Source organism: Macrotis lagotis, chromosome 1 (assembly GCF_037893015.1).
Source record: "Macrotis lagotis isolate mMagLag1 chromosome 1, bilby.v1.9.chrom.fasta, whole genome shotgun sequence".
NCBI classification, from domain to species: Eukaryota; Metazoa; Chordata; class Mammalia; order Peramelemorphia; family Peramelidae; genus Macrotis; species Macrotis lagotis.
In genome coordinates this window covers 858,740,050-858,757,038 of record NC_133658.1, presented here as the reverse complement: position 1 = coordinate 858,757,038, position 16,989 = coordinate 858,740,050, and the positions used below count along the sequence as shown (strand labels likewise).

The 16,989-nt window shown below is 40.4% G+C and overlaps 1 protein-coding gene across 7 annotated transcripts in view; it reads right to left on the bottom strand.

Moving 5' to 3' along the window:
• The window catches only part of LOC141508847 (zinc finger and SCAN domain-containing protein 29-like), a 29,953-nt gene that overhangs the window by 3,672 nt on the left and 9,292 nt on the right, over positions 1-16,989 (bottom strand). For 2 of the 7 annotated variants that reach the window (XM_074217831.1, XM_074217828.1), the window contains exons 2-8: positions 15,628-16,179; positions 11,445-11,631; positions 10,819-10,895; positions 10,442-10,523; positions 8,002-8,688; positions 3,135-3,830; positions 1,323-1,763 (exon numbers count right to left, since the gene is read on the bottom strand). In XM_074217831.1, the coding sequence (XP_074073932.1) occupies positions 1,323-1,763; positions 3,135-3,830; positions 8,002-8,688; positions 10,442-10,523; positions 10,819-10,895; positions 11,445-11,631; positions 15,628-16,008 (2,551 nt within the window). In that variant the 5' untranslated portion in view covers positions 16,009-16,179. Of the gene's footprint in view, positions 1-1,322; positions 1,764-3,134; positions 3,831-8,001; positions 8,689-10,441; positions 10,615-10,818; positions 10,896-11,444; positions 11,632-15,627; positions 16,180-16,989 lie in introns of those variants that run through there. The other 5 variants (XM_074217832.1, XM_074217830.1, XM_074217829.1 and 2 more) reach the window with 5 other exon arrangements.

The following is a 16,989-nucleotide window of genomic DNA, read 5'->3' as shown; positions in this document are numbered from 1 at the left end:
TAGATTCATAAAACCTATCTTCTCCAAATTAGGATCTGATGTTAAAAAAAAAGCCATTTTGCACATGACAGCAGAAGTGCATGAAAATAGACATGCTCAAATTCATGTATTTTCAGGCTATCCTCATTGTCCTCCTCCTGCTACAAACTACTCCTTGTCACTTCTGACCTTTCCTCATGTTCTCCTGGCCTGAAGTGCTCTGCCCAGTTCAAACAGTACTGTCTGCAATGGAACCAGTAGGCAATCATTGACTAATAAAACACTTTTTTTTTTAGTTTTTTTTTGCAAGGCAATGGGGTTAAGTGGCTTGCCCAAGGCCACACAGCTAGGTAATTATTAAGTGTCTGAGACCGGATTTGAACCCAGGTACTCCTGACTCCAAGGCCGGTGCTTTTATCCACTATGCCACCTAGCTGCCCCAACACCTGATATACTTTCAAGCTTTCCAGGCTCTCTATACAGATTATTAAGAGTCCTACAATGATCTTGGACAGTTGGAATTGAAGATGCTATTATACTTATTTTCCAATTGAGGCTCAGGGTGGTTAAGTTACTTGCCTATGGTGAGAGTGCAGCATTCTAGCCACTATACTGCCTCTTTTTTGTTTAAGTCTCACTGCTGACTATTCCAGGTCTCATTCACTTTCTTTTCCCTGAACTCTCATAATGTTTTTAGGGTTTTTTTTTTTTTTTTTTTGCAAGGCACTGGGGTTAAGTGGCTTGCCCAAGGCTACACAGCTAGGTAATGATTAAGTGTTTGAGGCCAGATTTGAACTCAGGTACTCCTGACTCCAAGGCCAGTGCTCTAATCACTGTGCCACCTAGCCACCCCCTTTTCATAATTTTTTCTCATGTTTTTTAATAGATAACACATAAATTAGCACTTTAGTTATAGACATGAAATTAGGGAATTTTTTTTATCTATAAGGTTCAGAAAAGGAAGATGAATCCCTAAAGAGGCCATGTAACTAGATAGTGGGAGAGCTGAGCTTTGGGGGGCTGATATTCATTCTCCCAATTATGTTTTCTATTATTTTGTATTTTCTTGTTTTTCCCAACTAGGCTATTAGTTCCTTGAGAGAAGGGACCATGTAATATACCCTTTTATAGGATATTACTCAGTGTTAAGTAAATAGCAAACCAAAAAATACATGTACATTGATAAATATAGTTAATCAGTTTCAACATATGGATGAAAATGAACCCAAATTTCTGGCCTTCTTGTCTAATGCACTTGTTACCAAACCAGACAGATTCCCTTGGATAAAGCCAGGACTTGAAGTGGGGAAGACAGTCCAATGAAAAAATGAGACTTGTCTTACCGGCTGAGACTTGAAATAAAGCAGGGACCCCAGGACTCTTGGTTTTGTTGATGGCTACTTCATCACTGTCACAATCTTCCAGAGCCTCCTCATTGTCCAGATCAGCATTGCTGCCTGCCTGCCTGGGGTCATGTGCCACCTCCTTCAGGATGCTAGCAGCTGCTACAGCTGTGTGGGCATTTACTAGAGCATGCATCTCATCATAGAAGGCACAGGTCTTGGGGGCATGGTTGCTCTCTGCCTTCCTGTAGCTTGTCTGGAGGCTGTTGAACTTTGTCCGACACTGCTCTGGCATCCGCAGGAAGCCCTTCTCCCGCAGGCGCTCTGAAATGACCCGATATACCTGACGGTTGGGGTGGTGTGTTCGGAGCTTTTCATAAAACTGAGATTCACTGAGGATTTCCAGAAAAGCCTTGGTTTCCTCATAGCCCCAATGCACACCTGTCACAGGAATAAAGAATTGTAAAGCTATCACTAAGGGGAGAGTATAAAAGACAGAAATTTCCATAGTGCTCTGTACCCTTCTGAGAGCCCTGAAATATTCTCCCTGAGTTCTGGTTATCTTTATGTGCCTGAGTCACCCTCTTAGGTAGGAAGCTACATGAGGCCAAATGAGGACTTTGTCTTCCTTAGCTTCCCCAGGAGTCCTATCACAGCATGTATTCAATTCATACTGGATGACTAATCCATTGATTAAATGACTTCAGCAACAACATCTACAAAGGACCAAAATGCTACCAGGTAAGGGGGGCTTTTGGCACAAGATTGGTGTCTCAGACTAAGAAGAGATATCGCAGGTAATCTAGCCCAACCTCTACTTCAACAAGAGTCTTCTCTACCATGTATCTGACAAGTGATTATCTAGTCTTTGCCTGAAGACCTCCAGGGACCTCAAGAAGAAGCCATTCCACTTTGGGAGAGCTCACTGTCAGAAGTTTGTCCTTTATCAAGCCTAAATCTGCCTCTTAGAAAATTTCTTTTTCCTGATTCTGTCCTCTGGGGCCAAACAGGGCCCTTTAGCACGTAGCAGTCCTTAAGGACTTAAAGAGAGATGCCGTATCCCTCCTATCTTGTCTTTTCTGTGCTAAATATACCCAGTTTCTTCCATCAGTTCTATAGCATGAAACTTCAGGCCTTTCACTTCCTCTGTACACATTCTGCCTCATCAGTCCTTCCTAAAAGGTGATGAGCAGAAATGAACACTGACCTCAACATATGGTCTTGACTGCCATACTATTGCCATCCTGGTACTGGACACCACACTTACCTTAATTTGGCTTAAGAATGCACTCTCCTGGCTACCATATCATACTCTGCTCATATTTAACTTGTAACCCAGATCCTTTTACCAGCTGTCTAGTCACTCATACCCTGTCTTATATATATGTAGCTGATGGAACTCACATATAAATTTACATTTGTCTCTTTAGATTTAATGTTGTTAGATTTAGCCAAATGTACTAACCTATTAAGACCTTTCAAAATCCTGTCCTTCAGTCTATTTCCTTTCTAATCTCTATTTTCCTCTAGCATCTTTCTCAGGTACTTTTTTTTTTTTGGCTTTTGCAAGGCAATGGGGTTAAGTGACTTGTCCAAGGTCACACAGCTAGGTAATTATTAAATGTCTGAGGTCAAATTTGAACTCAGGTCCTCCTGACTCCAGGGCCTGTGCTGTATCCACTATACCACCTAGCTGTCCCCATCTCAGGCACTTCTAACACAGTTATTCTGTAACTTTGTAAAATTTCTCTAGGGTATGCAAGAGTAATTTTAGAGGAGATGCCAAAGTCTCATTACTAAAGAGATCCTTACCTGTTCGGCTCTGGTAAAGAGTTGCAGCTCTGGAACCTTTGAGCTCCTGGGTGAACTCCGTGAGGCCCATTTCCTTCCTTTCATAGTCTTTGGCTATGATTCCCTTTCCAGGATTCCCTCGTTCCCAGTCCTCAGGATCCTGACCCTGGGAGTCAGAGTCTCCACTCATCTTCCCTAGTGGACAGATGATCTCTTTCAAAGCATAAGTTGGTTTGATGGAAGCCTGGGAATGCATCAGGGCCGCTATTTCTTCATAGAAAGGACAGGTCCCTGGGGCATCACTGGTTCTTGCTTTCCGGTAACTAGCCTGGAGGTTTTTGAATCTGTACCGACACTGCTCTAGTGTCCGGAGGAAGCCATGCTTCTGCAGTCGCTCAGCAATGGCACGGTAGACTTGGCTGTTTCTATGACAGGTCCGGAGTTTTTCAGAAAATGAAGCCTCACTGAGAATTGCCAGAAAGATCTTGGTTTCCTCATAGCCCCAGTGTACGCCTGCAGACTTTTCATCCTCTGCACTGCCCTGCTCTTGGTCACCCCAGCCTTTCACTTCCTTCTTTGCTGGAGCCTGACAAAGTTTTTCTTGACCCTGTTTGGGGTATGGATTTTTGGGGCTCTCTCTTTCCTCTGAGGCATGGAGATATGAGTTCCATGAGCTTTTCCCTGACTTCCCTTGATGGGCCATTTTGTATTTGGGATCTGGAGAGGTAAAGAGAGGAATGAATAGCAGACATGATACCTGGTATTGGTAAACAATTCAATTAAACAAACATTTACTAAGTGTCTACTATGTTCAAGACTGCCGGCCCCAGAGAATATCTAGTCTGTTCGTTTTTTAATTTTAGTCCTAGCTGATTTAACGATTTAGGGAAAATGAAAAGATAATAGTTCAAAGGTAGATAGAAACAACAATCTGCACTCTGAACTGCACAAAAACTGGTTTCCCTGGAGGAGAGTCCTACAAATTCTGTTTATGATGAGTGTAAAAAAGGCCTTGGAAGACCTGGGTCACAAGTTGGGGTAGAGGGGGTTTAGAGGGTCTCCCCTCCAAGGCTAGTATCCTTCTCTCTACCCAAATTCTACCCAACTTTTAAGTCCCTTGAGCCTTGATCATTCCAACTGACACTTTGCTTCCCCTTCCCCCAAGCTTCCATAGCTCCTACTGCTTTTGGGAAGGGACTCCTTTGGCTGGCATTCAAGGCAATCTAGATGCTCTTTCCCAGGGCATGATCTCACATTACTCTAACTTTATGTTAATTCACACTCTAGCTGATCCTTCAAAAATATCCCAGGGTTCTTTGCTTTTGCTAAATCAGTCTTCAAATGACATATAATTCATGAAATCTTTTCCAATTTTCCTAGTTCAAAGCAAATTTCCCTTGTACTTCATGGTTCTTTTGTGCATTTATGAATCTCTACGCTTTACTATTTGTAATATGTTGGCAAGACCTGTTGGATGAGAGTCACATAGGAAGAGTAGGCACAGATGGATTGTAATAAGCATTGCTGGAAGGAACATTTACATAGATGAAATCACAGAGCCCCTGGAGTATTATATTTATTGGTTTGCCAAAAGATACTTGACAATATCTTCCAAGGCAGGGGTGGAGAACTCTGGTTCATGGGCTGTATTAGTCTGGCATTGCCAAAGCAACCCCAGGCAGGACTTACAATTTCATAAATCCAGTAGCTTTTTAGAGATGAATTGTCTGACCAAATATAGCCCACAGATGATGTTATAAATATCCAAATGACCCTTGGCAGAACAATGGCTCTTCATTCCAGTTTTAATAATAACAATAATGATAATATTAATAATTTTTATTATTATTTTCAGTTTTGAAAAAGATCACAACATCAGGAATGTGATGCCATGACAAGTACATGGATTAGATTTGAGTGAGGGGGGCTGTGCTAAAACTCCAGCCTCACTTTCTCCTCCAGAGTCATCTGGGTTGAGTGGCTAGAAATGAATCAGGACGACTGGAGATGGCCCCTATTCTAAAATGTCCTAGTAGCTAGCATGCTGTATTAAAATGACCTGAGTTCAAATCCCCCCCCCCCACCTTGCAGATACTTATTAGCTAAATGACTCTGGGAAAGTCACTTACCTCTATCTGCATCAGTTTCTTTATCTGTAATGAATAGAACTTATCTTTCAGGCTTGTTATGAGAATCAAATGAGATAACAGATGTAAAGTGCTTTGCAAACCTTAAAGTGATATATAAATCTAGCTATTATTAGCATCATCATCTCCTTGCATACACCTGGCAGTATTCCTATTTCTCCAAAAAGCTGCAAACTCCCTCATAGCAATGATCCTGACTTGCAGATCCACAGAATTAGAGCCAGAAAGGACTACCAAAGTCCACCCTCATCATTTTCTAGAAGAAAGTGAGACCCAGAGAAACAAGAAGCATTTGCTGAAAATCACATGGTTTATAGCAGAAAAGCAACTAGTCTTCAAGTTTCCTGATTCAATGCAGGTGTTCTTTGCATTATTCTTGTCTATCCTCTTTTTGTAAAGGATTTTTATTTTATTTGTCTATTACTCAGAATAAGCTCATTCCTGGCAACTCTGATTAATGAAACTGGGAACTTTTTCACAAACATACATGCTGTCAATCAGAGCTGTCTCTGAGTAAGGATTAATTGAGTTAAACATAGGATTTGAGGGAATATCTGTAATGTTAAGAGGAACTATGTGGAAGGCACTGGGCAAACAAGACCACCTGGAAACTGGATCTCATAATCATTAGGATAGGGACTCTATATTGCCTCTTTTTGTGATGAATACAGGACCTGGTACATGGTAGGGACTTTTAAAATGTTGATTGATTGGTAAGTCAGCATCTAAAGACAATGACCATACTTTCTCTCCCACTGGTAGGTGGGAGTTTGTGATAGTTCCAAGAATCTGAGAATGGGTGAACTGGAGAATGCTAGAGATAATCCTCCATTCATCTATGCAAAAGCTAAGGCCATTATACCTTTACCTAAATCACTGATACCAAAAAAAAAAGTATTGGTCAAAGCTAGACCAAGGACAAAACACTTAGGCAAGACTCTAGAGACCCCATTCCAGTTTAGCACTCATCCATCAATCAACATTCTTTTGTTTTAGTTGTTCAGTAAATTCCAAGTCAGTCTGACTTTCCATCTTGTCCATTAGTATACATTGAGAAGCTTTGTCAAAAATCTCCTGTGGGGCAGCTAGGTGGGGCAGTGAATAGAGCACTGGTCCTGGAGGCAGAGGACCTGAGTTCAAATACGGCCTCAGACACTTCATAATTTGCCTAGCTCTGTGATCTTGGGCAAGTCACTTAACTCCATTACCTTAAATAAGTGAAGTTTAAAAAAAATTCTGTTGAGCTCATTCCCAGGACTTCACTCTATAGAAAATGAAATTTGAGAGTCAAGTGGATTATTTATGCATAAAATTTGTTATTCTTCTTCCTGAGCCTAACTCTTTTCTTAAGCTTTAGCATTGTAAAGTGCAACATGAGGCAGCTCCTACCACCCCCTTCTAGCTACAGCCCCTCTATGCAAGTGTAAGTTAATATTGGGTACGGTCATGAAGAGAAAGGAGAAAGAAGCATTTGTTGAGATGGCTAGACAAGATAGCAGATGGGGTATTAAGAAAAATTGAGTTCTAGTCATTGTGACTAATTTTCAGGGTCATCTTAAGCAAATCACTGTTTTCCCCTGGCCTTAGCTTTGGATAGGATCCGATCTTTAAGATCATTTCTTAATCTAAGATTTTATGTTTCCATGACAACTTTTAGACAAACCAATGAACATGTGTTCATAAAATGTATACCACAGCCAAGGTAATTAACTAAACAAAAGGCTAGTTATCTGAGTGGATTCTGGAATGAGGCCATTTTCACAGTATTCCCATGGTGGATGACTGAGGCAGTATCTGTCCAAATGGCAGCCATAGATAATCTGGCTTAGGCCAGTATGATAAACTGAATCATCAGGAAACACTTGTTTATCCAGGAATGCTTAGGGAATGGAGGTCATCTAAAGTACTGAATGCTACTGTTAACTGAGTTACCATACATACCACATGCCACATTTAATAAAACATGCCCAATAACACCAAAAAATATAACTGACTTTACGGAACACTTAGGAATTTGCAAAGCACATTTATACATGAATTTATCATTTATCTGATCGTCACAACAACCCTTTGAGGTAGACACTACAGGGAATGTCATCTCCATTTTTACTAGAAACTAGAGTCAGGGAAAGTAAATGATGTAGCTGTGGTTACATAATGAGAATGAATCAGAAGTTGGATGAGAAAGAAGGTTTCCCCTGACTGCAAGCCCAGCATTTTGTTCACTATCTAATCTCACTGCTCCACAAACTACTGACCATGACTGAATCTTTTTGAACCCTCAGAAACCTTACAGCACCTCTGGGTCATCATTATGAACATTGATTATTATTGGACAGAGCTATTGAGTAAGAGATCCTAGCACTTTGTGCACATCTGGTCATTTGAATTTTGGGTAAATAGGAGTTGACTTTAAAGTAGAAACTTTTTGCTATATTGTCAGTGTTCATCTCAGGAGTATAAACTGTGTATTATCTTTCTTTCTGAATCCTTTGCTCTTAATAATCTCAAATAAGTGATACCAGAATGAAGAATTTGGCTACTGATACTCATAATCTATTCTGGCCATGGTTGTTAGATAAACAATACATTCTCATAACACCCTGGGGGAACAAAATGACAAGAACTGTTACCAAATGGGAGCCACTAAAACACAAAGAAAAAATGTCACATCACAGGCAAAAAGAAACAAATCCTTGTTCTATTGATATCTTAAAAAATGAATTTTATGAGGTCCTTACCCCAACAGCTAGGGAATAGGCCTTGGGTACCTGGCATCTTGACCTTCTGGGTCAGTTCCTTGTTGATCATTTCATCGCCATTACAATCCTCTGTCCCTTCCTCATGCTCCCTGTTCTTTGGTTCCTCAGTTTTCACATAGTCGTTCCTTTGTTGAGAAGGATCCCAAGTTTCTCTCAAGGTATTAGGACAGGAAGTAGAGGTGTGGCTGCTAAGTAGGGTGGCCATCTCTCCATAGAAAGCACAGGACTCAGGGGCTCTGCCAGTCTTTGCTTTTCGGTAACTTGTCTGGAGGTTTTTGAACCTAGAGTGGCATTGCTCCATTGTTCGAAGGAAACCCTGCTCCCGTAGCTGTTCAGCTACTGCTTGGTAAACTTGTTGGTTTTGATGATGGGATTGGAGCTTTTCTGAGAACTGAGGTTCACCAAGGATTGCAAGAAATGTCATGGTTTCCTCATAGCTCCAGAGGACTCCAGAATCTTTTGTGTCTGCTCCATCACTCTGTTTCTGCTGCTCCTGGCTTTTCACTTCTTTCCTGGCAAATGATGGGTCAGATCTTACTTGTTCTTCATCTGTGTGAGAGTCTCTTCGGTCCTCTGTTTTCTCAGAGCCCTGGAGATTTGGGTCTTGTGGGTCTCTTCCTTGCTCTAATGGCAAAGTGAAGTTCAACTTGGAAACTGGAAACTCTGCTGGTAAGAAAAGGTATGTCAATATATGGCCATTATAAAGCTGTTCTTGGGGTTCAATGGAATATGTCAGGGAGACTCCAGGGAATGAGTAAGAGATGAGTCTACCTGAACTTAGCCATGTTGTGAGCCTCAGACAACAGACACCTAGTGATCCATCTGGTCTATGCTTGAAGCTAACCAGAGCTTCAACTCTACTGTTATAGTTTGTTTCTCTCTCTGTCTCTCTACCTCCCTCCCTCCCTTTTTTTTTTTTAAGTATTTGCTAGGCAATGGGGTTAAGTGGCTTGCCCGAGGCCAGCTAGGTAATTATTAAGTGTCTGAGGCCAGATCTGAACTTGGGTACTCCTGACTCCAGGGCCGGTGCTCTGTCCACTGCGCCACCTAGCCGGCTCCCCTTCCTTCCTTTTTCTTTGTTTCCTTCCTTTCTCTTTGTTCCCTTCCTTTCTCTCTCTCTCTCTCCTTCCTTTTTCTTTCTTTTTTTTCCAAGGCAATGGAGTTAAATGATTTGCCCAAGGCCACACAACTAGGTAATTATTAAGTGTCATTCTGGATTTGAACTCAGGTCCTCCTGACTCCAGTGCAGGTGCTCTATCCACTGCACCACCTAGTTGCCCCCACAGTACAGTTTTCCTTTTTTCAGTTTTTTTCCCCTAAAGGAAATAGTCCTTGGATTTTGTTCAAACTCCACAATTCTTTCTCTGGATACAGATAGTATTCTCCATTGCAGACAGCCCCAAATTGTCCCTGATTGTTGCACTGATGAAATAAGCAAGTCATGGTATAGTTTTCAGAAGTCCAGAATCATGTCTACAACACTGAGTCAAGACTTCAGCAGAAAAAGAAAACACTACCAATAAAATAAGCCTGCATTATTAAAATTTCTCTGGGTACTGTCTGTATACTGAATTCAAAACTATTTTCCTCTGCCATTTTTTTCATTCTTTATCTTGTATCTGTAAGCAAGAAAGAGATGTGTGGGGAGGAAAAGATAATCCTAACTGACCATCCAAAAAAAGTGTCAGAATAACAGAGACTTAGAAAATACACTTGAATACAGCTATCTGGGGCAACAGACTGTGGACCAACTGAAGAATAGTGGAGATGCTCTGGGTAATACAGCTCTTCTATAAAGTGGATAACCTGGATAGAGCACCAGTCCTGGAGTCAGGAGTACCTGAGTTCAAATCTGATCTCAGACACTTAATAATTGCCTAGCTGTATGGCCTTGGGCAAGTCACTTAACCGCATTGCCCTAAATAAAAAAAAATTAAAAAAAAATTAAATGGATAATGGATAAAAATGGATAAATGGATAAAAAATTAAATGGATTAAAATGGATTAAATGTTGGATAACCAACACGGTGATGACTGAAAGTTGATGGTTCTACTATTGGAAGTGGAACATACAAGGGCAGTGAAGTTCTTTTCTCCCCCTGCTCAGCACCTGGTAAACCCACATTAGAATGAGGAAATAAGAACCAAATAGAAAAGGAAGAACTTAGAGACAAAAAAACTGAATTTAAACAAGTGGAGGCATAGGATGATTTTAAGGGCAAAGAACAAGCTAGAGGGTCTTTGGAGAGCCCTCCTAGTTTTGTACTTCTATTATGGACATCCCTGAAGAGCAAAGGTCACTTACTTTTTCTCTCACAAGGCACTGAGCTCAATGAGGTGGACGCCTTCAAAAGTCTCAGGGAATTGTGAGTTGTAGACACTTGAAAACTGCTCATTTATGAGGGAAATAAGTTCTTACCCAGCAAGAGCTCATTCCTATAATCCTCTCTCTTGATGTCCTTGCAGAAATCCTGAGCAGGGTTTCCATGGCCTGGGGCTTCCTGTGAGAGGTATAAGGGCACATCTTCAAATGTCACTGACCCAGAGGTCCCCCAGTCGGGACTCAGGCTTCTCCCAGGCATTTTATATTTCCTGATTAATGCAGCAGGGAGAATTGAGGTCCAAAGGGAGGAATTCAGAAAAAATAATTGATAAAGTTAATCAAGTGTGGGTTTTTTTGTCTAGGGAGGCAATCTAAGAAGTCTAAGAAATGAGAGAACAGGGGAACTGTTAACAGGGTGGACCTAATCTCCAAGGTACAAGTATTTCAGAAAATAAAAGCAAACTACAGCTTACCTGGGACTCAGCTACCATTTTGCAGTCATCAATACTCCTTATCTTAGGAAGGGCAGAAACCTGATGAGTCAAGCTGTCTAAGAAGAAAAAAGGAGCTATTGAAGTTCCAGTTATTTTCCAGATGGCCATATTCATACTTTTTTCTGGAGACACATCAATTCTGCTGCATTATATCCAATTGAGCCTCTTTTTGTAGCTAGTACTGATATGACTTTCTACTTGGCCCTATCATTCCTCAGGTTCAATGACTTCATGTGTATCACCAAAACTGACGAGTTCTATTAGATGGTCACCCTGTTCTGGAGCTCCTTGCTTTCCCAGGGTCTGAATGTCCTGATTTTCTGGCTTCAGTGGGGAGAGAGAGAGAGAGAGAGAGAGAGAGAGAGCGAGCGAGGGCCCATCTTCAGAGTACCAGGACAAAAAAAGCCAATCATGCCCGAGGCTAATCACTTAAGCAACAAAGCAGCATCCTCTTGGGTGAAGCATTTGGTCAGTGACAGGAAGATTGGTGTGTTCTCCCCATCAGTACCTCTTCCCAGGCCCACCACCTACTTCTCCAAACCATGGATCCCTCTTTCTAGCACAGACTCCTCCCCAAGCCATCCTAGAATACATCTGCTTCTCACCACTCTTGTGCAGGGGCTTGGGCTCCTCCATTGGGGTCAGTTGCTCCAGTGGTTCCCAGTAGGGGCTCTGTATTCCCTTCTCCTGGGACGTTCCCTCTGGCTTGATCTCTGTTGAACCTAACTGGAAGCTTCGTGATTCCTGTGCTGTACCCAAGGGTGCTGGCAATTCAGAAAGCATTTCCTGTCCCTGTATACAAAAGGCGACCTGGCAATAGCACCCTTCCCATTACTGAAACTCTTGTGGTCAAGGGAATCTGGGGGAAATCAAAGTGGAGACCCCCAAGGAGACTGAGGAACCCAGGACAGAGGAAGAGAAATTAAAATGGCAACGATGCTGGCTAGAGCCCAGTGCTTTACAATTGACATACTTTACCTGCTCTTACCTCATTTGATACCTACAATAGCCCTGGGAGACAGAGCAACAGTTTTTTTTTCCCCATTCTACAGATGAGGACACCAAGGCTTGGGGATGCTAAGTGAGTTGTCCAGGGTTATACCATTCATTACTAAGCAGCAGAACTGGTCCTCAAACCCAGGTCTTCTGACTCCAAATCCAAAGATCCTTCCACTATACCTCACTGCCTCTTTAATCAAAACTATTTTATTCTGTCATCTATAGCTTTTAAAGAAAGAAAAGCCAGATAGAGGATAGGCAGGTATCATAAAATTGAGTTTTCAATGCTTTGCCTGGGTAATCAAGAATCCTTATTTAGCATTTATATTGAGCAAGGAACCATGTTGGTGTCATGAAAGAAGGGAAAAAAAATAAATACTTGTTTCCCTCAAAGAGCTTAATCAAATTGGAGAGAGAGGACATATGCATATATTCATATAAAACAATAAACTATAACCACGTACTATCGGACAGAATACACTAAGTAACAGACAAGTGATGCTAACACTGTATGTTATAGGAGTTCAGAGAGGGGAAAGATCACACATGACTGAAGCAGTCAAGGAAGATTTCAAGGGGAAAGATCTGAATTGGGCCTTGAAAGAAAAGTATTTTGATAGAGAGGAGGTCACAGGTATCTTAGGTTGGGGGATCTGCATGAATGTGCTTTTAAAGCATGAGTCATATTGACTGGAGTGTGGGACAAATGTAAAAAAGTAGATAAATCTGGGGAACTAGCCCAGGGTCTGGCTGGGGATCTTGAAGCAGAAGGCCTAATGACTATATTATGCTGGCAATATAGGAATTTTTTGGGGGAATGGCATAAAACCCCAAATTATTACGACATAGGCCTCTTCTAAGTAGGTACATTGTGTAGAGGTCCTGCATGGACATACTATCCAACATATTGCTAAAATTTCATAATCTAAATGAGGCCCATCTCTTCACCTTAGGTGGTCAGGACTGAGATGGTCCTAGGAGTTGCCCAGGATTAATCTTTGTTGGGAACACTACAGAGGAAGGGATGACTATGAAACCTCTCTGGATACTTTGATTTCTACAATGGTGGGACTAAAAGAGATAGAAGGAATCAGATCCAAACTTGTCCATCAAGGGAATGGCCTAGGCTGAAAAGAAACAACAATCCAGTGAGCCTTAATGGAACCTTCTAGAGTTGGCTGTTTCCATTGCCATCAAAACCATTATCTCACAGTCCCAAAATGAACAAAATTGAACATAGAATGTCACTTTCAAATGAGGATAATTTAAAGTTGCTCTGGGCCCTTCAATATACTTTGGTCTACTATAGTTATATCTATCTATCTAGTCATATATACTTAGGTGTATATAGTCATATATACTATACAAATAGACTTATAGTCATAAATATATGAAAACTTTAAAGCAAGGGGATAAGACTAAATGTGCTAATTCAGTAATCCTAAATCATATGTGAGACTTCTTTTAGAAGCAGGTACATGTCATGGGACTCACAATTAATATAAATTAAAAACCTAAATTATTCTTAGGTATCATTTGGATATCAAGAAGACTCAAAGTTTATCTTTCCAAGGAATGTGAAGTCTTTCTCTCTCTTTCACAGGTAAAGGCAAAATCTCTGATCCCAATGATCTCTACAGCATAAAATGTCATGACCCCCAAATTCATTTTGGCCAAACAACTCTAAAAGAACAAAGGCTATGTTGAGTCATTAAAAATTTGTTGTCCAAAACTTTCAATAGGCAACGAGGTAAGGATAAAAAGGTTGTAGATCATTGATTTAATATTGAAACCCTAAACTCATAAACTTGAAAATGGATGAGTGTTGAAAAGTATTTTTGCATGTAATTTAAGGAAAAATTTAAATAAAAAAAAATCAAGACCCTAGAGGCCTTCTACCTTAAGACACTCATTCTCTATCTATTGGATGCTTAAGTTACATTAATTTTATAGAGAAAGAAAATGAGGCCTGTTTGGACAAGCCAGGATTTGACTCAAAACTAGTATTCTTCCCTCTACTGGTAGTTTTCCCAACAATCAATCAAGTACTAATTAAATATCTGCTTAGATAAGTAGGTAATTATGTGTAAGGTAAGTAAAGCAAGTGGGAAGAGACATCCATGACATTCCTAGAACTCAGGATGGTGGGTCAGGCAGAATATGGGACATAGGCTGACTTGGAACCATTAGAAGTTCTGCCAAGGGGCCCTTGTCACTACCCAAAAGACTTTCAAGCACTGCAGTACACCTGCAGTGATTATAAGACATGCCTGGACAAGAAATGGAGTTTTCCATGAATTGAGTCCTTAGTATTCTGCTCTCCACATCAAACAATTCAAGGTCAGAGATTATAGGCCCGAGGGATACACAGATGGTAACAGTCATGAGACACATGGACACCTATGTGCTTCAAGAAGAGTCCTTTAGTTCCAATATTTATTTCTATTAGCAATAAACATAATGTCATCATTACTTTTCTAAAGGAGTGAGGCTAGTCCAATAAAAATGTGAGTAGAGATAGTCCTGGAGAAATCAAAGTTCATTTGCCAGGAAAGAATGCAAGATTATCTTACATATTCCTCATATGGATGGAGAAGTGATATAGCTTTGATTAACTGCCATACATTGAAGAAAATGTGTGTGACTGTATGATTGTGCAAATGTGGAATTTTTTCTTCTGGGCTTCCTGGAGGAAATGATTAAGAAGCATTCCAATGAATGAAAACCTCATGTTTTCACTGTCTTTTATTAAGAAATTGGTTTCCATCTGCCACTCATGTCCTCCTCTCCAAATGCTATTCTAATACTTCAAGACTCAACTGAAGTTCCAACTCTTCCAGGTAATCTTTCCAAACTATATATTAGGCTCTTGTTCTTTTCTTCAAATTCTTAGTCTGTTTCCAGTCAGTACAAAATGTTCTAGAAATTAATTGACATCTGTCTCATGTTTTGTTTCATTTTGCCAACCTGATAATAAATTCCATGAGGACAGGTTTTTGTTCTTAGACTTTTTTGCATTCCCCCACAATGCCCAATGGATGTTTAATAAATAATTTTTAACTGATTAGTTCAATAGTAATTTTTTGTTTTTCTCTAATTTGACCATACCAGGAAGTGTGGTCAAAAGTATTGCATTATTTAGATCCCAAAATAAGAGAACTAAAGGCATGTATATATCTAAACTAAAAGTTGGAAGCTCAAGTATGGCCCACTTTGGTGAACCAGACAATCTCTCAAGAGAGCAACTAGGCTCCTGTATGTTTCTCTGTGACTATTCTGACATCAGGATAATGTAACTTTAATTTAAAAGCAAATTGTGCCTAAGCCCCATCTAGGATGACTTTGGCCCTTCAAATTCAGAGGATAAGGTAAAAGATTGGACTGAGAGGCAGAGGTCATCCAGAACTAAGGATCAAGGCTATGGAAGGTACTATGGTGGACACAAAGAATATATACTCAAATTAAAGGCACCCCCATTAAATGGGAAAAAATTTGAATTGAAGGTTCAACAAAGAGAGAAAAAATATCTTAAGATTTTCTAGTGTCCCACCTACTGCTCAATTATGCTATCTTTCCTAAAAATACTACCTTGAATTTACCTTCTAATTTTTGCTACATCCTCTTTCCTTTTGTATTCAGAACCATCCTCTGAGGAAAAAGTCTGCAACCTCATTTATAGATGAAGAAAATGAGGTACAGAAAAATGGAATGACTTGCCCAACTGACTTGAAGTTAAGCTGGGATTGTCACTCACATTTCCTACTTCCCAGATCACTAAGCTGCTCTTACCTGCTGATTTGATTTCTTAGGCTCTTTCTGCCAAAACTCCACTAGGGTCACTGCTTCTTCTGTGTTCTTGGGATGATGGTCCCACACCCAGGTCTGCAGCTCTTCTGGCAAGATGTTCAGGAACTGCTCCAAGACCAGGAGTTCCAGAATCTGCTCCTTTGTCCGTTTCTCTGGCATCAGCCACAAATAGCAGAGCTCTCGTAGTCGGAAGAGCACTTCATGAGGCTGTGTGGACTTCTCATACTGGAACTGCCTGAAATTCTGGCGGAATGCTTCAGAGTCAGGGTCATCTTCCCAGAGACTGGGGTCTTGACCCAAGCAAGAATCTTCCTCCACTAGAAGGAACTCCTCTGGACATGATGGGGCAAGAACAGCAGCCATTGTTTGTTTGGGGGGTATCAGCCTTGCTTCAGCACAGGCCCAAATTCTAGGGCTCACATCTCTGTTTAACTGAAAAAAATCACTTGGAGCTGTGCCTGGAAGAAATGGGAGGGGGGGAGGAGAAAGGAAAGAGATGATAGGGAGGAGTGAGACAGAGAGGAAAAGAGAGGACTAAGCAGGAGAAAAACAGGAAAATAGAAACCTAATTAGTGGATCCCTTAAGAGTTCCTCTGTATTTGAAACAAATTATTTGTCCTGTATTTTTTACATTTGTAGCAAATGAACATATGATAATATACTTTAGTACAAATGTACAAATAAAATATTTGAAAATAATTTGAAAACAGAATCAAGATTTTTAAAAAAAAATATCAAACATTTGTAGGATGGAATATACAGTGTACTTATCTATATGAATTAAGTTGTTTTTCAGTCATGTCTGGCTGTGATCCCATTTTGAAGTTTTCTTGGCAAAGATACCACAGAGGTTTTTCATTTCTTTCTCAAGCTCATTTCACAGATAAGGAAACTGAGGCAAACAGGGTTAAATGACTTGTCCGGGGTCACACTGCTAGTGTCTGCAGTCAAATTTGAACTCAGGTCTTCCTGACTCCAGGCCCAGTGCTCTATCCACTGAGCCACCTTTCTGCCCCACCTATGTAACTAGGTTGGCCTCAAAACATGCTATATATATTATTCTGAAATTGTGTATTAAAAATATATATATTGGCTGTATCATATTTGATCTGAAATGCTCTACTTTGCTGTTCTCTGTATATGATATTCCATCTTCCTGTCATGTGTCACTGCATAGACCATCCCCATATTTAGAACATTCACTCTCATCCTGGAATCCCTTTAACTCCTTCCAAAGTTCCATGTGTGCACCCTTTTTCTTTTTTTCTCTGAAATATAATTTGGTGATTACAATTTTATAATTTATTCCACAACTATAACAAACAAAATACAATGCAGAAGAAC